Source organism: Manacus candei, unplaced genomic scaffold, assembly GCF_025592945.1.
Source record: "Manacus candei isolate 608988 ecotype Guabito, Panama unplaced genomic scaffold, ASM2559294v1 h1tg000028l, whole genome shotgun sequence".
In the NCBI taxonomy this organism is placed as follows: Eukaryota; Metazoa; Chordata; class Aves; order Passeriformes; family Pipridae; genus Manacus; species Manacus candei.
In genome coordinates this window covers 6,276,912-6,302,242 of record NW_026138076.1, presented here as the reverse complement: position 1 = coordinate 6,302,242, position 25,331 = coordinate 6,276,912, and the positions used below count along the sequence as shown (strand labels likewise).

The window sequence follows — 25,331 nt, the reverse complement described above, 5'->3', positions numbered from 1 at the left end:
TATTCCATTTTAAGTATTTTGTATTACCATCTATTAATGTAATAACTTATAGTACCTTATCAAATCTATGTAACTTTATGTAATTAAATATGGTGATCTTCCTTTCATAGAAAGGTACAAAAGGGACTTAGAGCTGCCTTAAAAGGGCAGCCGGACAGCTTTTCTTGGCCAGCTGGACATTATCTTCCCCTCATGTCTTTAGGATTTGTGACTGAATAACAATTGCTGCTATTTTAATAACTAATAGGGGCTGAAATCAGTTTCAGGCTGATGCTCAGAAAAACCTCCATTTTGTAAATGTCATCAGGACTGAAGTACATTGGACCTTGAAGATGGAAGCTTAAATTTGTTGTTCAGTGCAGTGGTAGCCAGGGAAATACCTAAATGAAGCAAGTAAGAGAGAAGATAAAATGACATTAATATTTTGAAGTGATTGGGGGTATAGTTAGAGTCTCTCATTAGGAGAGTTGGGTTTAGAACTAGAACTGGAACAGCAAATAATTATGAAGTAGTAATTGAATGAATGCGTGTAGATGAAAAATAAACCTCCTTTCTTTGGCAGTGATCTTTAATTGCTAAAATATTTTCATATTCGTGACAGTGTAGATAAGCTAACTGCTGGGAAGCTCATCATGTACAAAGTGGTCCAACTGACAGCATATATATCAAATGTAGGTCTCTGGGATGCCTCCACCTGGCTTTCTGTCTTTTCCTTTGAGATTATAGGCAACACTTATTCAGGGAGCATATGTTGTAAATGGTTCTCCTACATTATCACTGTGTCTTCTGAGGAGAAAAGGATGGGACTAAACAGCTTTCCTCTTACATGTATGTACCTTGAGACATAGAGCCATCCATGCAGGCTGCAGAGATGGATTAAGCTCCTGCAGGCAATAGTGTTATACAGTACATGTGGTCCCAACTCAAAAAAGGTTTCCAGCCTTTAAGAGAATATGCATTAAAGATGTATGAATAACCACAGTATAATACAAGAATATGTGCAGTAAAATCAGAAGTGAAACCACAGACAGAATATACTCCAGTATACTTTGCATCTGTTAAGAATTCCTTCAATGATCTCTCTATTTTGTAAAGCACAAGACATTTTAGGGATCCTGAAAGGTAGGACAATACCATTCCTTTTAATAAAAAAAGAAATCTGGTGCTCTTGAATTCAGCTATTATTGCTCAATCTAGCAATTTTTGATTCCAAGGCTTTTTGAAAATTGTAACTAGAATTTGAACTTATTTCTAATGATGGCCATCTTGCTAAACTACAATATAATCTGTCATGATGGGCATCAAATCCAACTGAGGAAAGTCTTTTGGAACTGTCTACAATAAAAATTTACAAAATAGTTAAGTTTGTCAGAGATCATCCAGAAAGAGCTCAGCCATGACAGATGGGTAATTTGTCAAGCTGTATTGCTGTTGATATGTATTGATACCATCCTAAAATAGCTGCATTTTGGAGACTAGAACAATTTTGTATTAGAAAAAAGAAAACCCGACCTTTTCTATTAATCTTACTACTGTAGAATAATAATTTAGGGTTAAATCATTAAGTCTAAATCCCTAGTCACTGTTTAGACCACAGCTGTGTAAAAAGTTAATTAAACTGCATTTGAAATCATAGAAGCTGGTAAGGACCAATTCAAGAATACAAGTCAAGACAATCTGATTTGTTGTTCTCCTAACCTGATTGTCTCCAGTTCAGCCATATGGCTAGAAAGAACATAGCACCTGGTAAGTTATTAGAGAACATGGAGGATAAAGTCAAGTTAAACAAACAAGGCTCAAATAGTGTCTGTACTGAGTAATGTACAGTTTCCCTGAACACAGCACATCCAAGCCATTTCTCTGCTCTGTGGATCTCTACCAGGCACACGATGTGTCACAGAACAGTATCTAGAAAATCCCTACTATTCTATGTCTTTCTTTTCAGTAGTAGCATAAGCCTTTGTTTAGGTGAAAGATCTAGTTTAGGTGTATGGAGTTTCTTGTCTTGTACATTTTTCTCAAATGAAGGGTAGCAATTATAGCAGTTTCAGTGAAGTATAACCCATCTCATAAAATTCCCTATTACAGCTTTCCCATCTTTCTAATAGAGTGCAAAAAGATCACATGGTAAATTGGTACTAGTCAGCTTTTAAAGACAGTATTCTAGACTGTATTTTTCTTTCCTCAAATAGAGGTTAGTCATGCTGGGAGGTGGTCAATCATGCTGTATGATTTCCTCTCAAGATTTTACAGATTCTAACTCTTAGTCCTAGGAATTTTGTGATGTTACACTGTTGGTCCATTCCCCAAACACAGAGCAGACATAAAAGATATTAACACTTGCTGCAGAGTTATTTCTAGGTGTTGTACTATCCCTGTATTTTGATATCATTCATCCCAAATAATCTTACTTCCTCTGAAATTGCAGTGAAGGTGCTTTGCAGGTGTACCTGCTCCTGGGCTCCCTCTTGAGTGGCACAGTATCACATAATCACAGCATAGTCAAGGTTGGAAGGGACCTCCTGAGATCATCTAGTCCACTCTTCCTGTTAAAGCAGGGTCAGCCAGAGCAGGTTGCCTAACAGGACCATGTCCACTTGAATATCTCTAAGGATAGAGACACCACAGCCTTTCTGGGCAGCCTCTACCAGCGTTCAATTGCCATCAGAGTAAAGAAATGTTTTTCTGTGTTCAGCTCTTGCTCTGTCACCAGGCACCACTGGGAAGGGTCTGGCTCTCTCAGTAGTTTCTCTGCTGAGGAGTTGGGCTTCTGCTATAATATAGCTTTGGCTTCAAATCTTTCCATTTTTTTTTTTCAGGAATTACCTTCAGTTTTAGAGATGTCATCTATGTCCACTAATTACTTTAGTCACTTAACAAAGGGTAAGAACATTTAAACACTGAAAATGTAAATTCATACTTTCAAACACTGAAATGGTTTCCCTTAATCTGTGTGGTATTTTTGCAAAATCTATAAATTGTGAAATGTGAGCTGAATAGAATCATAGAATGGGTTGTAAGAGACCTTAATGATAACTTAGCTCCAAACCCCTGCCATTGGGGACACCTTCCACTAGACCAGGTTACTCAGAGCCCCATTCAACCTGGCCTTGAACACTTCCAGGAATGGGGCAGCCTCAGCTTCTCTGGACAACCTGTTCCAGTGCCTCACCACCCTCACAGTAAAGAATTTCTTCCTAATAGCTATTAAAGCTATTGTAAAAGGCCCTTGTAAAAAGTCCCTTTCCAGCCTTCTTGTAGGCTCCTTTTAGATACGGGAAGGACACAATAAAGTCTCCCCAGAGCCTTCTTTTCTTCAAGCTGAACAACCCCAACTCTCAGCCATTCCTCATAGGAGAGGTGTTCCATCCCTCTGATCATCCTTGTGGCCTCCTCTGGACTCACTCCATCAGCTCCATGTCCTCCTTATGTTGGGGGCCTCGAACTGGATGAAGCATTCCAGGTGGGGTGTCATGAGAGCGGACTAGAAGGGGCAAATCACCTCCCCTGACCTACAGACCACACTTCTTTTGATGCAGCCCAGGATACGATTGGCTTTCTGGGCTGCAAGTGCACATTGCTGGCTCATGTCCAGCCTCTCATCCATTAGTGCCCCCAAGTCCTTCTCAGCAGAGTTGCTCTCAATCCATTCTCCTCCCAGCCTGTATTTGTCCTTGGGATTGCCCTGACCCATGTGCAGGACCTTGCACTTGGCCTCATTGAACTTGATAAGGTTCACACAGACCCACCTCTCAAGTCTGTCAAGGTCAAGGTGCCTCTGGAAGACATCCCTGCCCTCCAGCATGTTGTTCACTCTACTCAGCTTGGTGGTTTTGGCAAACTTGCTGAGGTATACTACAGAATTCTTTTTTCCTGACCTGACAGTGCTGTCAAGTTTTGTAAAGCCTAATTTTCTTTCTTATACTAACCCACTTGTAGGGTTTACAGCTCCTCTTCAACCATCTTGACATACTACAGCAAATACCCAGCTGCATCATACCACATCCTCAAACAAAATTTGCTCAAAAGCAAATGTGCACAAGTTAAAACCCTTGCATTATGTCTATAGAGATCTTGCCCAGCTGAGAAAGCAGTCATTTCTAGTTCACTTGTCAATACTCATGTTCTGAGTTCTGAAATAAAAAGTATGATTGAATGTGCTACAGAAACCAGATCAGATCACTATGCTTACAGTGACAACAGATCAGATTCTTTTCCAACAATGTGCTTTAGTTCTCTAGTCCATACAGAGATGCTGCCATGTTTTATGTTGCACTCCAAGCACTGACTGGCAGAGTTATGCCTTTTGATACACCTCCTCAGTGATGTGTGACGTCTTCTCTTTTTGTTATCTCTTTTTTCTGGGTAAATAATGCCTTGGCTTTTTAATGGATGGTTACTCTTAAATTTCAGTCATATATTGAGTGCTTAATACTAACTGCAAAACTGCATATATCCATTTCAGATCAGAGTAATTCTCAGCTCCTGACCAGAAAATTTAACTCATTGCTGCTTTTTAGTTATATGTAGTGAAGTGTTAAAAAAATCCTTTGGGATCTTATTTTCATCTCCTTCTCTCACATCTTCTTCTGCACCTAATATTTGTCAAATCTCCTCTCTCACATTTTGAGCTTGTTGTTCATCTATTAGATATGGCTTCTCTTAGAGGTTCACTTGGAAATGAACGGGGATTTTTTTTTTCAAGTCTTTGAGAACTGTAACAGTTGAGGACTCTGACTCGTGTTCAGAGGCATTTTGAGACTGCTGAAATAGCTCTGAACATAGAGGGTGACATGAGATGTGTTTTTCCCAAGTGGTAGCAATTTTCAGATGAATATAGCAATGTTAGCTGCTGGTAAGTTTATGGCTGTGAACTACAGTTGCTTATGAAGCATTCACACTGTTTCTCGTCTTTCCTTTGCAAGAAGGTCACCACAATTGCGCAGCTGCTATTATGGTTTCTGTTTCAGAGGAAAAACAATTTTTTTATACCAGTGTGGGTTCATTGAGACCACATTTTTAGAGGGAATTTCCCAAAGTATTTGCAAAATAATGTTCTCAACAGTGACTGAATAATTATCCATCATAATGAAATTTAGTGGACCATTAACTTAAATCGTTACTGAGAACTTATTGTTCTAATACTTCAGAGCCATTTCAGCCTAATTCAGATGGTATATCTTTAGCAGCAAGTGTTATCATTAACAATTCAGTGGTTCAGGACTTAATCCTCTATTTTTAAATTATTTTTTGCAAACCTGATCTTGTAAGTGTCCCAGTTGGCCTGCTTGCATTTCATAGTTACTCTAAGTTACTAGTCAATATTTTAGGTAAGTGTAAAATAATCCTTATCAACCACTCAACTTCAGATTTCCTTCATCCATTTCCTTATTTGGAAGACTTCACTGGCAGCTGTGATCTGGCAGCATTGCAGCAGTCCTTTTTGATCGTTTTCCCTGGACTGTGGCTAATTGATCCCAAAAGTCTGTGTTGGTGTGTTGATGCTTCAGGAGCACAAATGATCCTCCATAGATCATCTGACAATTTCAGTGGAGTTTCTTTTTTCCACTGAGCCATATTTTTTCTTCGAGTTCTGACAACTGTGGTTGAGTGTTCATTAAGCTTGTATCTGCACATTGACAGAAAATCTGGCAGTTGAAATTTGTTTCAGTGGTGATCACATGACTAAATATCTGTTAAATTAACCTAAGTACACAATATAGTCTTTGTGCCAGCCAATTCACAGGCTTGCTGCCTAGTGTCCCAAAGTGCTTCGCAATTCTCCAGTGCTTTGTGAAATGCCAGCCCAGCTGAATTCTAGGAATGTTTGTGAGCAACTTTCCAAAGGACTTGGCTTCTTCTTCCAAAATTAGATTTCCCTTTCAAAAAAACCCAGTGTTGCTACCAAAAGGCCTCTCCTACCTTGCTACTACAAGGATTTTTATGATCTTTTCCTTTCCACTTCCTGGGTACCATTTTCCACCATTCTGCAGACCTCTTCCAACTGGCTCTTCAGTATCAAAATTTACAGCAGAGTTTCATCCATACTCCTTCTGGGAATAGCATTATCTACTCATTATGGACTGCATACAAGAAGAGAGGAAGCAAAAAAGGAGTTACATTAAGAGGATTTGCCCCATTTCTAGGTAATTTTTCAGATCTGATAAAATTGCATTAATTGCAGAAGAAGAGTTTCCACTCCACAGAGTATCTGGATGTCAGCAATGCAATGCCTAGTGACATCACTTATGCAGCAAAGATGAGAAGAACATCAGCAGAAAAAGAACAGAATGGGAAAAGTAATGTTCTTGGGTATCTGTAAACAAGCTCATCCACTATTTGGCAAGTTAGATCATCAGCATGATTCCTGCTTTTCCATCACCTATTGGAGTAGAAAAGTTGGAAGCCAGCACTGTGATGTGGAATGTGACATCTGCCTGTTGCTTTACAAATTGCCCAATCCACACTACTGTCAGATGGTGGATGTAGAGAATGTCATAGTAAGTTTTGCTCAGCTCCCACTTTCTTCCATTGTACAGGGTTATTGGTGGAAGGAACATTACCATCTTCTGCCCTTCAAGCAGAGATGTTTTCACAGTTTTAGCTTGGCAGTGGGCAGCACAGTTATTTTAGTGTGCCAAAATCAGTGGATTTACTATTCTGTCCTTGTTACTAGCTGATTTTGAATGCACCTCATGCCTTTGTTCATAAAGTAGCCTAAGTCATCACTGTTTTCATCATAGTTTGACTGCCAGAAAGGCGACTTCATAGAGTGAGTCTGAAAACAGCCTCCATATCAGGATCTTGTTTTACTGTATCGTGCGCTAAATTTGTGAGTATAAAGGGGAGCAGATGGCTGAAGCCTGGGAGTGGGAAGCTGAGATAGAATCAGTGCCTGCTATGGCTTGTTCATTTGCCCGTGGGAACCAGGAGGGACAAACTCTGAGGGATGCTCTGGCAAAATCTTTTATGCAAAATACCCAGCTACTTTTTGCTTAAGTATATGTTCTTGCTGATTTGAAAGCAAAAAGCTTATGCATTATTTCTCTTGTTCCTGGTTTCTACTTTCTGTAGCTCCTATTGCCTGCCCCTCTTCCTTGACAGTTCATTGTCTAAAGTTTCATCCTTCATTAGGCACCTTGGCTTCCTATATTTCCAAGAATGCCAATAGAAACATATATGTTGAACAAAGAAAAATAATCAGGAAAACAGTTGTTATTTTGATGTCAAAAAGGCAGTGCAAATAATGCAGAATACAATACTGAAAAAACCCCTCAGCTTTTTACTGAGACCAGTTACGTAAAACTATTTACAGATATGCAGAACTTTGCAGTAACAACATGAGGTGAAGAAACCAGAGTAGGGAGGGGTGGGTTGTATCTCACCTAGAGGGCTGGCTGCCCAGATAGTGCTGTTTGCACACCTTTTCAAGGCAGAATTCCAAGACATTACCAGACATTACCTGAATGGGGCGATGTGACAAATGAGACAGAAAGGTGTAATGCGCCAGGGGTTGAAGAGGCTGCATTTGATTCAAAGAGAGGAAGACGTCACAGCTATAGCTGTAAGTGCCATCATTGCATACTGCTTTCTTGTACATCACTCAGTTGTCATTACCATGAGCTCCTGCCTCTCCTCTATAGACTCTTTGCAGGCTCACATTATTGCTGACAAGGAATCTGATGCTGCTGGTCCAGCTCACTTAGTCTTGCCCTTCCAGTTCTAGGATTTTTCAAATTCAGTTCTCAAGAATCAATCACTATGAGACTCGCTTCTCAATTTCAATGGTTGCTCCAAGTATGCTTGCCACCCTTTTAGCAACAGCAGGCTGTTTGACTTTGTCCAAGAGCTGTTTGGCAAGAAAATAGAAATGTTTGGCAAGCAAATAGAAGTGTTCGGCACTCCTGCCTCAGCTTGGCAGGAAGAACCTTCCTCTCTGCTATTGTGTAGTTGCCATTACTCTCCTCTCTTGTTTGAGCCACGACTAATGGTAAGCTGTGTCTGGTTTTAGGATTTCAGGATCTCAGATCCATTTTCTAGAACAATGGCTAGTCTTGTGTGCTCTGTGTATGAGACATATTGGCAAGGCTGCTTAATGGTGTTGGGAAGCTGCCTCTGCTTGTTTCGAAGGTGGCTTGTTCCTGGTGAAAGGTTAGGAGGATGGCTGAGGGAAAGCTGGGAGGAAGGATGCAGCTAACAGTTAATCATTCTACCTGTGACTACCCTCTGACACCATTGTCTAGGCTAGCTCAGTGTTTGGCCAGAACAGGCAAAGTATACTTCAAACCAAGTGTACCTTTATGTTGCTAATGTTCATGGTTCCAGTTGCAGTCTAAACTCCTGGACAGGTTGTCAAGAAACCTGTTCTCCCAGGAAACATTGTAGGGATGTAGTTCCATATTTGCGAATTAAAGATAAATTTTAGCATCCCTAGTGCCCTACCAGAGATTCAGTTCACTGGATTGAGGTATACAAGATGATACAAGCCCTGCATAGTTAAGCTGTTTTGTGTGATGGCCTGGCTTTGTGTCGGTGCCTTGCCTGCCTTTTCAGTATTGCCACTTGTTAGTTGGGTGCTAAGACAAGAGAAAGGGCTGAAATATGGGAAAGGAGAGGCAAGATTCACAGTAAGTCAGTACTGCATGGCACAGCTAGACAAAGGTAGCCTGCCTGCTGCCTCTCAAGAAGTGGAATGGTTATGTCCTAACTGAGCAGAGGTAGCCTACCTGTGTCTTTCGGAGAGAGGTAGATCTGCACACCAAGGATGGCTGGATGCGCAAGGCTGCCAAACTGGCAATGCACCCGAGACTTGGCAGAGTAACGTAGGCCTGACACCAAAGACTAGCAAAAAACTTTCAGGAAAAAGTCTGTAGCCATGAAAGGAGGCTTAAAAGTCCCATTACAACTGCAAATAGTAATGAGAACAGCCAAGCTTGCCCCATATGTGGGTCATATGAGACTGTGTGAGTTATATGTGGGTCATATGTGGCACTGGCGCCACAAGGAGTTATCAACTTGAAAGCACTCACAACTTCCATCCAACCTTCTTTTCTCACTGTAATTGTAGTATTGTCCTTGTTTCCTGGCTTGGAGGAGGTAAGCCAGCCTTTGAAATATTAGAGGACAAGATTTTCTTCCCTGTAGAATCCCAACTGCATTACTGCATGGTATCACTGTTCCCAGGACAGGATGTGGTCCATCTTTCCATAACACCCATCCTTGGCTAGGCACAGGTAAACACAACTGGCTGACAGAGAAGCCATGATCTGAAATTTTCCTTTTTAATTTCATTCCACAGCATCTAAATGCATATTTTGGGGGATGCTTTAATTGCTGAGAAGCCCGTGAATCACGAGCTCCTTAACAGGCTTTAGATTTCTAGATGAGAAACTACCCTGTCGATTCCCTCGTACTTCGGTGGGGATGGCTAGGGGCAAGCGGCCGAAGTGCCCGTGTCTGTGACGGAGGCACGGACCCCTGGCCGTGGGAGGCTGCGGCGGGCCCGCCGGCACACCTGGCCCCGGAGCAGGCACTGTCTCCGCGTCCTCTCAGCTGCGAGCTACTGGAGCTTGATTTTAAGGCCGACGCGCTGCCGGGAATTGCCCCCGCCCGGCTGGCCGGGCTCCCGCGGCCGCGCACCCCCGGGCCCGCCGCGACCGCACCGTGCGGTCGACCCGCAGCCGCCGCCGCCCGCAGCGGGGCTCGGGCTCCCGTGCCGGCGGAGGGGCGGGCGCGGGGGGCGGGAACGCGCGGCACCGCCCCGGCCCCGGCGCCGCCGGGAGCCGGGATCCGGCAGATCCGGGTCTCGTGGCGAGGGCTGACGTGTGAGCCGGCCCGAGCAGCGGGGCCGCGCCGCGGGGCCGCCCCTGCCCGCCCGGCCCCCGCCCCGCAGCCCTCCCTGACGGCGGCCGGAGCACGGTGAGCGGGGGCGCCGCGGCGGGGCGGGGGGGGCGCGGGCTGGCGGCGGCCGAGGCTTTGCGCGGACATCCCCGCCCGACCCCCGTCCCCCGGGCGCGGCGCGGGCCGGCAGTGGCGGCAGAGCCCCCGGTGGGGGCTGCGGGGCAACTTCAGCCTGTTGAAGTGCAGAAACGTCCCCGCCGCCGGCGCTTCGCCGGGTGCCCGGGAAGGTAAACACCAGGAGAGCCGAAGCCGCTCCGCTCGGGACTAGGCAGCTCTCGTTTTTCCCGAACCAGAGAAACGTCTTAACAGCTGTTCTGATTTGGGTTGTTCTGGTTGTTGGGGTTATTAGTGCAAGGTGGCACTCTTCTGTCGATTCTTGTGGGGTTTTGTTGTTTTTTTTTAAGGGTCTCAGTCTGATACTTTGAGCCAAAAGGGTTTAGTTTTCACTCTTGAAAGGAGCTGGAAGGGACATGCTGAGACCAGGGTATGTACTTCCAGGCTGCTCCCCGCTTTTCAAACAGAGTGCAGCTGAAGTGGGAGAAATGGAACAATGTCCTGTGAAAGATAATCTCGGGGAAAGGACAGTGTCACACTGCCATTAATTAAAGATAGAATTCCTGCCAGGAACTCTTCATATGTGTGCTCCAAGATGTGATTCCTAGGGAATCAGTGGGGAAGGGGTATATTGGCCTTGGAGGTGACAAGATATGGTCATTCCTCTGCTGCTGTCACCGTGCTGGGTTCCCCAGCTGTCCTGCCCTGCAGCTCGGCAGCTGCCTTCCATGGCAGTTCTGAGGCCTTAGCTAACCACTGGTTCTGCTGAATGCGGTGCACTATCTACATCAAAAACTTGTTTCCTGGCGAACACTTGTTTTTCTGGTCAGGTGTCTTCAGGATTACCTTTTAGATTGAAGGCTGTTTGTGTGGTAATACTGACTGAACATCCATGTCTATGCACGAAGAAAAGTGTTGAAAACCATCTCTGCTTTTTAGAGGTGAGGACATCTGACTCTTTTGGTCTTAATAGCATATTATGTTAATGTCATTAGTGTGCCTATTGGGGAAGGTCTGTATCTCTAGTGAGTATTAGTGGGTTATGTGTTAGAAGCCTTTACATGCCTGGCTATTTGAGTGCCACCCACCTTTAGTCATTGCTGTTCCTTTCCAGAAGCAGACATCGGCTCAAAAAATTAGAAGTGGGGGATATCAATTTTACTTTCTTATTTCTTCTATATACAGTGAGAGAGAATAAATCCTTGATAGATCCATCCAATTCCTGTGACCTAATGAGATGAAAGAAATTAATCTTTGGTTTTAAATGGCAACTGTGTTGTTGACAGCAAAGTTTGAAATGGTAGAAACAGTTGGCAAAATAAAAGTGGCTGTAATGTTAGCATTACTGACATTAGTCAGTTCAGTTCTGAGCACTGTTACTTCCCCTGCCACTGAGGTGGGCGATTCCAGTGTCTTTGGTTCTTTTTGCTGTTCATAAAAGACAAGATTTACAATATTTGCCTAACTCTTGAGTGATAGAGTTCTGTATTTTAAGTCATTTAAGTTCCTTTTGTATGAGGAGCTAAATAAGTGTAAAGTCATACTGGATGTGTTACTGATAATTCTGCAGTGTATTGTTGCATGTGCTTCTCTAGCAGGCGGGGGGTCATTCCTGACCCACCCAGGTCTGTAAGTCAGGGGGTCTGCTTTAGAACTGAGTAGCAATTCTGTAGCTCTGGGTGGATCTTTTTTTAGCCTAGCTGGATATTATTTTGCTGACTGTAGAAATAAATATAATGGAAAAGGTTCTATGAAATTCCTTATATTGTGCACATTGTGATGATTTTGCAACACCTTACACAAATCGCAATCAAGTCCATTAAATTCCAAACTGCATGGCCCAGTTACATGGGCAACATTCTGCAGTCCATGTTCTTTTGTTCTAAGGGGAAAATAAGAATAATAAAATAATTGTTAAAGAAGTAGTCTACATAAAAATTATTTCAAAATGCATTATGTTTTTAATAATTTTTTAAGTATTGTACTGCTTTCAAAAGGTTGGTATTTGGTTTTGGAGAAAGTTTCTAACTGACTTCTGTTTTGTTTATTAACTTCTCATTTCCTACTTTCATACATTTTGACTTCAGAATCAGTGGTGTGTGAATGTTATTTGCATAAGAGATGTGTAATAAAACTATGTTTGTGTTTCAGAATTTTCCCTCATAGGTATTTTAGGTTCTTGACGTACATTCCTAAAGACCAAGTTCTGTCTCTGCTGAAGTTTGTCATACCAGAATTTGACCTAGCAACCTCACGAGTCTTCACAGGGCCAGTACAGTGAAAGTAGCAAGATCCTCTCTTCTCATAAATGCGTGTGAATGGAGAAGGTTACAGTGCCCTGACCATACCAAGATTCAGATTCTTACTCCGTATGTTTTGAGTGTTTATCAGATTACTCATTGCAACAAATACAAAAATGTTTTGGCAGATGCATTTATACATAGAAAAATTGATGTCATCTGCCCATATTCTGCTTGGGAAGAAACTCTAAGAGCCTGTGAGCCTACTTTGCATACACGCTATTACACACTCTACATATAATTTCATACATGCTATTGATACACTTAACACTTGATGTAAACAAGCTTTCTGTTTTAACTTCTTAGGTTAGAGATTCAATGTATCAATACATACAAATCCATCTAGTTGTTAATGAGGCACCTGATTCTGCAAAATGCTAGTATGTCTTGGACAATCCAAGTGCTCTCAAGCCCTCTGTAAGTACAGTGGAAGCTAAGAAAACTTTCTATGGCTTTATCACATAGCTGAATCTTGCAGTCCTTGTTCAGGTAAAAAGAAAAAGGAATTATTTTCCCAGAAGAGCTCCTTCAGCTTGTATGCCTTGATTCATCAGTAGCTATCTTCCCCAGTTCCCAAGGAGCCTCATTTGAAGAAAAACTTCTTAGCTCCTAATTATGAAGGAATACAGTCAGGGATATGAGAAGGATCAGTGTGTGTTAGCTGTGCTAATCTTACTTCTGCTGACAAAACATGCTTTTGCTATCAGTAAAGTGGAGAAATATGGTCCTATCTTCCTCTTTCCATCCCATCACCTATTCCACAATATTTGCTGAGGCTGGGGCAAGAAAGAGGTCCCTTAGTGAAGATTGATATGGCTTTTCATGAAAGATTTGAAGATGCTTGGCATGATTGAGTGGTTGTACATTTGCATGGTTATTAATTGAACAGATATGCTTCAGAAGCTTTAGTCAAAGTGTCTAACTGGTATTTTTACAGATAATGGAACAAATTAGTCCCATTTGGGTGGGAACAGATAGAATTACACTTGATAAAAGTTTTCCTCATTAAGATTAGTTCTGATTCTACTGCAGCTTTGTATGCATTAAAAACATGTCTTTCTGGAGCTAAATATAGTTTCATTTGTACTTTATAAGGCTACTAGACAAATGTCAGATCCAAAGGACTGAGCTCTCCTAGGAAAGACAAGATATTTATCAGAAAATAAACCAAATGTAGCACCAACCATTTACGTGACATAAGCACCTGCAGTGCTCTATTTGTTGAATCTTTGTCAAATACAGACCTCTAGTATTAGAGTTTTGGTCTTTTCTGTTCATATATTCACATATGAACGTTCATATATTTTCTGTTAGTTAATCATAAAATCTTTATTTTTAGCAAGGCAATGTTTTTAGAGAACTTGATAAAATAGTTTATGTCTGTTTTGATGCATATAAAAGTTATTTAGGGAAAAAAACCCAGCTGTCTGAATGAAATTACATGAAGATATGAAGGAAAGTTGTGAGTTAGCTCTTCAAACAGTTGAACTAAATCAAGCATGACAGAAAGCTTCCTGGTGTGAGTGGCCTTAGCTTAACAAGAACTCCTGTGCAAATGTTGTTAGGGGTTCCTCATCCTCATATCTAGGTGACATTGATCAGATGGCACCTGTGATTAAGCACACCTATTTGAAAATACTAGGTAAGCCTTTTATTAGATTGCTCTGTGAAATGTAGAAATAATCTTAGACACAGACTTTTTTGAGCCATGGAGATTGTCAGATGCTTCATCTTCAAGTTAGTACCTAGAGCAAAAGCGTGTAAAGATGAAAAATACCTTATTTTCTGTGGTAAAACTGTAGAGCTGAAAGTGAGACGTGTGGCAAACAAATCGTGATCTTGTGAAACAGTACTGTAGATTTTCCTTGTGCAAATTAGTGTAATGGATTTAAAAATCCGTTGCTAGTAGGTGCAGGGGAGAGTTGTATAATTTGCATAGCACTTTCCTTTTGAGAATCTAAACTAGTCTGTGAGTCTGCTAAATTAGATGGATGTTATTCTCTGGTAAAAACTGGGTCGTCTTTTAGCTAAACATATGTAAATAACCAAGTCCAGAAATCCTGTTAATTGCTACAGATTCCCTCTGGTATAAGTACTGATTAAAAATATTCTAATTGATAAGCTTCAAATTGTTTACTGCAGGTATGTAGAAAAACTGATTCAACTTCCATTGAACTTGAAGACAGGCACCCGCTAGCCTCAGATAAAATTTGATCTGGCCTAAAGGGGTTAGGAGTGGGGCTGCCAGGGAATAGAGCTGCTTTCATCTGAAAATTGAAAATCCTGCTATCTTTCTCAGCATGCTGCTACTCTGCTAAATCTGTTTGCTCGGTGGCAAGTTATTAGAAACATATGTCATCCCTGGAGAAAAAAATAATGAAAATATTCCAAAGAATTTCAGGATAATTTTGTGTTTGTATGTGATTGAAGTAACATTAAGGAATAGTGTATTTTTGCAGTTTTAAGGATTTAGTAAGGTATTTAATAGTGTAAACAATTGTACTCTTACTAAACTAGTAACAAAAAACTTCATAGCTCATGGTTTAGGGCTGCACTTGCTAGCTCAATATGGTGGAAAAGTGGAAAAGGTTTTATTTTTATTTGTTTTGAAACTGTACATTTTTTGTAAAGGATTGAATAAGAGTTTGGGGTTTTTTTAGTGTTTAGTTTTGCAAAGATGAAATGTCTAAAAATTCCTGAATGATTGACCCTCAAAAAAAAATAGTTCAAAATAAGGAGTTATTGCAGGCCACCTGAACTGTGGTAGCTCTCTGGGTGCTCAGCATTAGCTCAGGGCAGCTCTGAAGTGTCTCAGCATAACCTTTTTCTCTTACAGGCTGAGCAAAGTCACGTTTGCTCACAGTTCCCATGGGCTAAGGGCATGTGTGGGGACTGTTGTCACAGCTCAGCTGCGCTGGGGTGCAGTGGATTTGTTATTGGTAATTTGCTCATGGGTTTGAATCCCAAGCCTCGCTGGGTGACCCTTAAAGTTGGTTCCTCTTTGGGCTCTCAGGTTGCTTTTATGCATTTGAACATATCTTGATTCATAAATCTTGGAACAAGAGCAGAACTGTTCTATAGATAGCTTATAAAGCTTGTTACAGGAGCATACTTTTCTTTATACTTAGTCTTTTAAAGTAAATTATAAGTTTTGTATTATGAAGCCCAAGAGTTAAGTGCAAAATATTTCTAGGGTGGGATAACCTACAGCAAAGTTGGGTTCTCTGTTCTACTCCCATGGTGAGACTGGCGTGAGATGCGAACCTCTTCTGTTTTCCATCTGCAAGGAGTACTCTTTATTCTAGTTTCCCTGCAAAAGACAGTCTGCTCCCTGGAAGGCCTGCTCCTCTTCCGTGTGTAGCCATTTGTTCAGAATCAGGCCTGCCAAAGCACTGCAACAAAAGCCTTTGGCTCTGGTTGGCGTGGCACAGCGTGGGCGTGCTCTCGGGACTGGTGCAGAGGTGCTCTCAGCAGGGATTTCAGACTCAGAGTGTGTTGCTTCCAGCAGCAGTGCATCGCTCATACAGCTGCACGGGTGCTGAATTTAGGAGATGGGCAATTGTTTGGGAATGGGAAGAGTAATACCAACAAGCATCTCTAGCAGCAATCTGTAACCAAAAGCAGGAGAGTAAGCAAATTTGCCTAGGAGCTGGCTTTTCTACTTACTACTAGAAGATCCCATGAAGGTCAGTGAGAGTTCTTGCCTTACTGATGACCGCAGGAGAGGGCTCCCAGTTTGCTCTGTACACTGGTTGAAATACAACGTTTTAGTAATTTTACAGAGGACAGCTCACCCTTTTGCACTAACCTATGTGAAATAAAATTATTAAATAGCCATTGGTCACTCAGCGCAATAGGAATAACTTTGTTGTCCTAGACCATTGTCACGGTCTCCTACACTAGAAATAAATGTTAAAATGAAGCTGAAGCATTTATTTAGCAGAAAAAGGGTATTATTTTTGGACGATGTTCTGTGTCATTGACATCTTCTCTTAATTAGCTTTCATATTCTGAGAGTTTTCTTCCAGGAAAATGTCATCATTTTAACAAAAGGATGACCAAAGCTGACAGCTGGAGTTTGATAATAACATTCTATATGAAATATCAGTAAATGAATTCTAAAATAGCTGGACTGCTTTTTTGGTCCATGACTGGATGTGCATAATTAGCTCCTTTCTAAGTGTTTTGCCCAGAAGAAATGTTAAGCCACCTGCATGGGAATAAATAAATAGCTTTTTTTAATCTTGATGAGTCTTATTAGCTCCCTTGGGGAATTCAGTTTTGGTCACTGATATTGGCCTTACTGCCTTTGGAGCCTGAAATCTCTCTTTATCCTCACATACTGGGGTCATGGGCATAGTGGGCCATGAAAGGGAAGGTGGGAAACAGCATTGGAACAGTGAGGGGTTTTAATGTGTGGGTTCTCATCCTCTGAGAGTTGTACTTGTCACTGACAGGATTTAACTAAGCTGAAAGAAGCTTCTGCATCGTCTTCTGCATTTCCCTGATATACCATTCTGTGTTGAACAGATGCACCTCAGCATACCTGTAACCTTGGTTAGCCCAGACCAAAAATAGTAAGTTTGCTGCCAGGTTCTCATTAGATCCTGCCACTCTTTAAAGTGTGTGAACTGTTTCATGCACTTCACTACAAGAAGGGTTGTGATGCTTGGCTGTGAAAGGGCTTTGACCATAATTATAAGTTTTTGTGCTGTGGTTCCTTCTTCACTGCTCTAGGTGCTAGTGCTGTTGGCAGAGTCACCAGAAGAATTTCCTTACCCACTCTGAGCAACTCCAAATGACCACTTAAGGGTGAAAATGTCCAGCAATGCTCACAATGTTGTGGTGGTCACACAGTAGTAGAGTTGTGCTGTGGGGACAAGGGTAGTACCAGTGCTCCAACAATCTTGTGAGACCACCAGAAAAAAAATATCAGGAAGATCCTTAGCACTTCTCAGTTCTTAGTCTGTCCCTACTCAAAAGCATGTCACAGTAGTATCCTTCAGTGGTTGGCTCAGCATTTCTTAGTTTCTTTGGCTTTCCTCCTATTTTTAAGGAGTTGTTTTGTGTTATATTAGGATTTGTAAGAACCACCAGATGGATGACATTGGAAAATTAATTCGTTTACTTACCAAGTGATTTGTCAGATGATAGCAAAGTTACCCACTAGTGTGCCTTGAGCAGAGTGTGGCTGGGTAAGCAGTTCTCTTGTGGAGCTCCTATTGGTGTCTCAGGCTCCTATTTGACTGGTGTCAACTTGATGTCTGTTGAAATCAATAAGAGCACCACCAGTTGCAGCCGTCCCTGTGCATGGTTAAGCACTGACTTTTCCATGAGGAAAGGAACTGGCTTAGCTTAATCTGCATTGAAAAGTTCATCTTAGATCTTGTTAATTATCCTGAGAAAAGTTGTAGTGCAAAAATACACTTGCCAACTCATTAGGCTACAGCTGGAAGTCCAGGGAGACATGCTGATGCTTTCAAATACAAAATCAGGAGAGTGGAGATGATTGCTTTATACCCTGAAAATGTCGCTAATGTCTAGGAACCCACTTTGGTATTGGCCATCAAAATCATTGCAGCTCTTTTCCCTAGAAAAGCTAAATGAATGATCTGAGCTGGGACAAATAGCTGAAGAAAGCTGTAATTGGAGCCACACTTTACTGTGGCAGCGCTCCTCCTGGCAGGACCATTTATAGCCTGCTGTTTTGCTTTTGCTGCCCAGTCAGCCAGTTGGGGGTTTTTTGTCCTGAAAACTCAATTTTATGTCCAGGAGGAGGCCTGGTAGAAAAAGATTATCAGTAGTCCTCTAGAGATCTGTGGCCATGCAGAGCTACTGGATCCTGGTGCACTGAAGCCAATGGGAGTGCTAGTATTTGTTCCAGTAAAAGTAGAATGCAGGTGTAAGCGTGAAAGAGATGATGGGGGAGCCTCTCTTGCATTGTTAATAAAAGGGATTAAAAATTAACATTATAAAAAAACCAAGTATAATGTTGCAGTGTTTCAGACTAAAGGCAATATTTACTTGAACTATCTAAATTACAGTAATAGAGGAGAACAGATCCTTGGAATGTTTTAATTAGTATCAATTTGTATACAAGATTCTTCTTTTTTACAAAAGCTATTTTTAGCCTTGTTTGAACAGAGGAAGTTGCTTTGTAAAGGAAGTGTTCTTAGAAAATTTCAAACTCATTTTCGCTAGTTTTATAACATGGATAATTAAAAACCGTTGGACAAAAAATACAGACTACCTCTACTGGTTACTTATGTCTTGGGGCCCTTGGCTTCTGGCTTAATTTTGATTAAGTGTGGTATCTATGTCTTTAATGTGGATTCTATTGCCTTAAAATCATGCATCTGTTGAGTTCAGACAAAATACCATTTATTTAAAGTACTGCTTATTTTTCTTTTTATTTTTCTCTATATTCCTGTATTTCCTTCTGTGATGTTTCTTCCCTATTCAAATACTAATGCTTTTGTTTTCTTTCACCGCTCTGTAGTTTTATCCTGTGTTTAGTTATTCCCTACCTTTTCTTTTTTAATGGCTCTGTTACCATTTCTGTGTTGTTCCTCTTTTATATTGCTCTGGTGATAGGAAATGTGCTGCATTTCTGGTAGTAGTAATTGAAAAAACTAGAAATTTCACAAAGCTATTTGCAGGTAAAATCAACCAGTCCTACATACACATACATCTGGTTTGTTTTGTTAAGAGAAAAACCCCAAATCCATGCATGTTATTTTTCCCCTCTACTCTCTAATCCAGTCTGAAGAGACACATGATGCAGACATGAGTGGATAAAATTCCCTGTGCTGTCTTACTCACAAAGTTCAGCTGTACAACTGAAATAATGGGAAGTTAAATAATAGGTTAGTGAGTTGGATGTAGGTAGTTCATCAAAAGACTAACAAAACACTCAGGATGCTGTGGTATGGTGGGTGTGCATGAAGTACAAATATTATAGAAGATGGAAATTAACAGGGAAATGCATTATATAACAAATACAAAAATTTCTGAGTTTGTTTGGATTTCACTGGTTTTGAATATTTTGGCTCCTCTTGGTTGGTTGGTCACTAGTAAACAATATTTCCCTGCTGAGGATACCTTTATCTATTATTTTACTGTACACCTAGTTGATGTTGAATTGGACTTTGTATGACTAGAGTTTAGTGAGCCCTGTTACTAGAAGAGGCAGGATTAGAAACAGATTTTGGAATAACCACTTGTACCCAAAGGCATTTTGAATTACCCAGTCAGCAGAGGTGCCAGTTGCCCCTGGAGAGCTGGTGGTATCCAGGGGGACAGAGGGACCAAGGAGGAGAATAGAGTCCTATAAAAGCAGTGACCAGGAGCTTTATGAAGAGCTCATCTTAGTCTCTTGTTTTAACTGAAGCAAATTTTCACCCCCTGGGTCAATGGGTACTATAGTCACACAGTCCCAGTGCCTGGTAGTTTCTTTGGGACAAGACCTGATCTGCAGGATTGCAAGGCTGTTATGTTGTGCTATATGAGGCCAATGTGCAGGTTGTTTTAGATTCTAGAAGAGCATACTTGGAGGTCATTTGGAGATGGGTAAGATTATACAGAAGAACCAAACTTGGAGCGTGCTGTGAGTAGAATAATTGCAAAAAGGGTCAGGTACTGCAAGAAAATATAGATGCTAAGATGGCTTAGATGCAGGTAAAAAGGCAAGAGAACAAATTCTTTTTAAGGAAACCTGGATCCTTTAGTAGATGATGGAAGAGTATAGGAGAGAGGGTTTCTGCCTCTGACAGTAAAATAAAATAGAACATTATGTGTTTTGGGCAGTGAGTCGTTTGTGACTTTTGTGTATGACTTTTATTCTTTTAGCCCTTTGTAATTTTTCAGAATGCCTGCAGAGGCATAAGAAGTAATTTGCTTTCTTTATATATTTTTATTTTAAATTTTATACGTATTTTCACTTGTTCTGACACACTTCTCCCAAAATGAATTCAGAAGTAAAATTAACTTGATAGCTTCTTAGAGGTATTTGCCAATTGTGCTCTGAGTTATTGCAGTTGGCTTAAAAACAGCACTGAGGAATTGAATAGGGTTTTATTTCTCTTTAAAGTAGTGGCAATATTCTGTTACTTGCCTGCTCTACTGTGAGGTATTTTGCTCCCAAGGATTTCTTACCTTCAGTCTTCAAGAAAATAGTAACACAGCAAAAGTAGTTCTTAGCAGAGGAATTCTTCAGCCATTGTATTTATTGTGTGATGATAGTCTACATTTTAAAAGTGTCTGGATCCAGGAAAGAAAAGGGTTAATGAGCTTAATGCTTTGATGCTTAAGATGCCTGGTTTAGTTCATGACAAATCTGTAGTAACTCTGATTTATGTATCATATAGAGTGAGCATTTCTTTGAATACCAGAATGATAAATACTTCTACAGTCTTTTATAGCAAGAAGTAGAGATCACCAATATGTAGACTCTGACGATCTTGCTAATCAGCATCCATCATATTCAAGTTACGCTGGAGAGCATCAAGCATATGGAAGATTGGCAAAAATTCTTGTTTGCCTTCATGATGGAAAGGAATTTGGTTTTGTAATTATTAGAGTGGAGTGAGGTGGAGTGTAATTTCTGTCTCCCAGAGCTCACCAGCTGCCTACTATTTACTCAGGAGCATATTGGGAAATAATGTATAGTCGTTGCAATAATTTAAAATACAGAACAGTCACCAGGTACAAAAAACCCCCAACCAGAGTGTAGCCATAAAGATTCTGTTTCTGATAGTAGGGTGTATAATATATAACACACCTTTAGGGCTGGGAGCAGGGAAGGTAATAAAAGAAGAAACAATTTACAATAGTTACTAGAACTGAGAATGCTGGTTTTTAAATCATGACAGACTAGAAATATTTTCAATATGGCTTCATTGCCTACAATTTCAAGTCAAAAGGTGGGCTTTTATTTCTGTCTTAAATCATCAGATACCATCCTCCACTTTACTCCTGAATTACTGTAATTCTAACTACAACCACAGTATTTTAATTTCAGTAGTACTGTTTATGATTGTCTCTCTAGGCCTCTTTAGACTGGAAAGGTCATATTGACTCTTTGATGGTACATCACATTTGTCCATGTTTACTAGTTCTCTCCTTTATTATACTCTCTATCAGTTTACTTAGTCTAGAGACCATAATATATACCTTCTCAGCTACCAGAGTTACCTCAGTTACCAGAGAAAGCTTTGGCATATTTACCAACTGTGACTTCCAGCTGTTTGTAATCCCTGTGCTAGCAGTAATATGGCCAAATCATATGGTAATTTTAAGTAGAATAAAAGTAACTCTCAGCCAGAGGGCTTGCAGGTATTTGATATCCTAATCTTACCAATTGCTGTGGTCTTAGCAGTTACTCTATAAATTCGAAGGAAAACAAGGTGACAATAAACAGAAAAACATACGGAAAAAAGACAAGTAAAAGACAACTACAAGCATTTTCTTTCTTTATCCAGGTCATGAGGAAAAGAACAGAGCACATCTTCCCATTTTCTGTGATAGATTGTATGTAGAACAAGTGTATTTGCAAAAGGTGGAGAGCTCGTGTGACTCACAGCAAAGAGGTCAGAGCTGGGCAGAACAAGTTAGTCGCTGACGTGAGATCAGACAATTGCAAGTACTGGGAGGCAGGCAGGAAGCACATTGCAATTCTGGAACAGGATTTTGATACAAACAGACTACCTAAGAGCACACAGTGGAGCCAAGAAATCCTGCTTCATAATGTATAAAAATACTGGTCTCTTATTCTTAGACAGAGTCACAAAACATTAATAAACTTTAAGATCTGTTTATAGAGCTTAGTTGATATTTAGTACTTTATGCATTGAAAGTGTGTTATGAATAGTACAGTTAAGCCAAGAATGGCTTACACATGAGAGTGTAATTTTACAAGTCAAAATTATATAGTATTAGAGTGTTTCTCTCTTCTTTATAACTGGTCAGTCACATGTAAAATCTCCATTTCCTCCAGTTCCATGAAAAAAATAATCGCATAATGGGGAATTAGCTACCTGGATTTTAAGCATAATAAAATAACCCAATTTTAGCATCTTTATCAGGGAAAAACCTAGTGCTGTTCCCAAATTACATGGTCAATCTTCGGTCCTTTGCCAATGGAAGAGTTTTTGTTATAGGCTTGGAGGACGGAAAGATAAAGGGTTATTCCACCTATGTGAAGGTGGGATAGCCTGTGAGATCTTTTGTTGAATGGTTGGATTTTCCTTGGTGATACGTGTCCTGCTTTAATTAGCTCATTAAGGTAACTGGTCATGTATAACCCAGTACCTTGGGGTAAGTTCCTTCTAGCACACCTCTGCTTAAATTTATGATATTATATGACAGATTAGACAATAAATAGGAAAAATTAATCTTTTTCAGTTGTAGACTCTGTAAAGAATGTTAGTCTGGTTTCATTGGTTATGACTCTTATCCGATGCTTGGTTTTCTTGTAGTCTTCTGTAATATAAGCATTCGTCTGTTAGTTGCTGTCACATTGCACATGATGTGTTACTGACCCTTAAATTCTTTCAAGTTACAATTAAATATTGTTTCTCAACCTCACTTGTTCAAATACCATCTCTTGGATGTCAGCATTATATCCAGAGAAACCATTTTGCACTGTTTAGCAATCAGTGCTTTTATCTGTTCCTTGCGCTAAGCTGGTTTTAGAAAGGCTATTCTACTTGGCATGGTGTATCATCCTGGGAGCTTGTGTAGTTAAAGCTTTTTTTCTATTGCTGTCATGTGGTTCTAGTGGTTCTGAGATAATTTCAAAAGAGTCATTAGATCATCTGCTGTGATCTCCCCTATATTGGAGAACATACCTGAACTTGGGTACTCCTGTACTCAATAACCTGTATTTTACTGAAGCACATCTGAATACATTGAGTGATGAGAAATCCATTTCTCCTTGGGAAGTTTGTTGCACTGATCAGTTACTGTAATGGTAAAAATGTATGCCTCGCTTCTCTTTTGAATCTGGTTGGTTACAGCTTCCAGTTATTGATTCTTGATCACCTCTTCACTGAAGAACTTCTCAATACACAGACCTGTTTTTCTGTTCAAGGCTACTTGTACGCTATATAATCAAGTAATTTCTCATTTTCTCACTACGTTGCCAGATTTTGCTTTCTTAGCATCTGGGCAAAAAGTGTTTCCTCCATCCCTTCAATTTTATTTTTCCTTTTTCAGTTTTGTTTTTAAAAAATGGAGACCCTAGCCAGTTAAGGGCACTGATGTTCAAACTCCATAATGAAGATACAGATATGTCTTACCTTCTTTTACTATCTGACTCTCTCCACCATGGCAGAGGGTTATTCAGAAGAGGGGCAGGCAATGGCAGGGGAAGGACTTCTGAAATGCATTTGCTTTTTTCTCTCTCTTTCTTCCCCCAAGAGGGAAGAACTATTATGGTGATACATTCTGTTGAATGAAGATATCTTACAGACATCTTTCTTCTAGTGACATTAAAATGCTTATGTGTGATCAAGACTGTAATTTTTGTAGGCAATGACTGCAGAGCACATCTGTTGATTCAGCACACCCTTGTCAAATGGCTGGTACCTTCATAAACTACTTGTTTTTGGAAGTTGAGATGTTGTATCTGCTCTGTGTTGCTGCATTTGTTAAGCTTGCCAATTATGTCACAGTAGGGCCCCAGTTCATGCAGCAGTAGCAACTGATGCCAAGTTAACAGAAATATTTTGAAAGTATGGTTTTGTATAACTATAATATACTCCAAGAGTCCTTATTTTAGAGGAATCAATCCCTGATTTGACCACAAGGGTAGAAATGCCTTGTAGTCTACTACACATTTTGGTCCTCAATTAAGTCAACGAGAAGTTATTGACATGTAGTAAAGATATATTTGTACATGCTTGACATTTCTGGTGTGAGTGGTTTCAGCAGGTGGATAACCTAGAATTGATTTCCCACCATGTCCATTACAGCTTCTTTGACCATTCAGTATTGCTAAGTGATTGACCTAGTTTTTTGATCTAAAATTAGTGTGCGTAGCTCCATTTTTAGCATGTTTCCAAGTACATTCACTTTTGCACCACTGCTGCTTGCCTTCATTATACAAGGATGATTGTTTCCTTGTTTCCTTTACCAAAGAACTTAGTGGGTTTTAAATTACTTTCCTGTACGTTGATCTAGATGGAGAATGCCAGCAGTTTATTAGGGTTTAAGAGTACAAGTTCCCTTGGCCTTTCAAATTGTATATATACACTTAAGAGTCCCACTATGCAGATGAGAGACAAAAATTTAATCGTTGTGTTTCTTGTTTGTTTGGATGTATTTCATTGTGGTATGTGGGAAGACCCAGGGGAGACACACAAAGTCTTGCAAAATATTTATTTGGCTCTCTAAGGAAGCCTGTGTGAGACAGCGCTTTCAGCAACATCAAAATGTAACTGCACATACCAGACTTCTTCATTCAGACTGCCAAAGGAATAATAGGATTACCCTGCTTTGTTTTGCTTTTTCATCCTGGCATTACATGAACTGAAACTTGATGTGTGAGTCTCTGGAAAATAAGGTCAGTTGAAAAAGAGTTCATTGTCGTTTTTTTCTTCTTAGGTGTTCACAGACAAGTTCAAATTTATCCAGAGAACCATGGCAGAAGGTGGATTTGATCCCTGTGAATGCATTTGCTCACATGAACATGCAATGAGAAGACTGATTAATCTGGTAAGGACAACATGAGGATATTTGGAAGGGTGGTTATTCAGACATTACTTCAGCTTTTGCAGATTTGCAGTTACTGATGCTTTTGATTCTGCTTATTCAGTAGCATGTACAGTTAGAATCTGTGTATCCAACTCTCTGATGAGCTTTTGAATAGTCCATACAAATGATAGCTTTCTGTTTATTTCCCAGAGCTTCATTTTGACAGCATTGACAGTGTTTCTGTTTAAATGTTTCTTTATATGCCTTTTTGAGTTTGCATAAAACCAAAGAATTACCCTGCAACCTCTTTGATGTCGAGGTGATGCCACACATTTGAGGTTCCATGTACTCATATGGCAAGATAAAAATGTCTAAATTTTTAAA

General features: G+C 40.4%; 1 protein-coding gene across 4 annotated transcripts in view; it reads left to right on the top strand.

Moving 5' to 3' along the window:
* Nucleotides 1-25,331, top strand: part of SMIM14 (small integral membrane protein 14) — a 54,793-nt gene that overhangs the window by 5,397 nt on the left and 24,065 nt on the right. The window contains exons 1-3 of one of the 4 annotated variants that reach the window (XM_051790124.1): nt 9,771-9,918; nt 10,785-10,895; nt 24,858-24,968. In XM_051790124.1, the coding sequence (XP_051646084.1) occupies nt 24,894-24,968 (75 nt within the window). In that variant the 5' untranslated portion in view covers nt 9,771-9,918; nt 10,785-10,895; nt 24,858-24,893. Of the gene's footprint in view, nt 1-9,752; nt 9,919-9,959; nt 10,128-10,784; nt 10,896-24,857; nt 24,969-25,331 lie in introns of those variants that run through there. The other 3 variants (XM_051790123.1, XM_051790125.1, XM_051790122.1) reach the window with 3 other exon arrangements.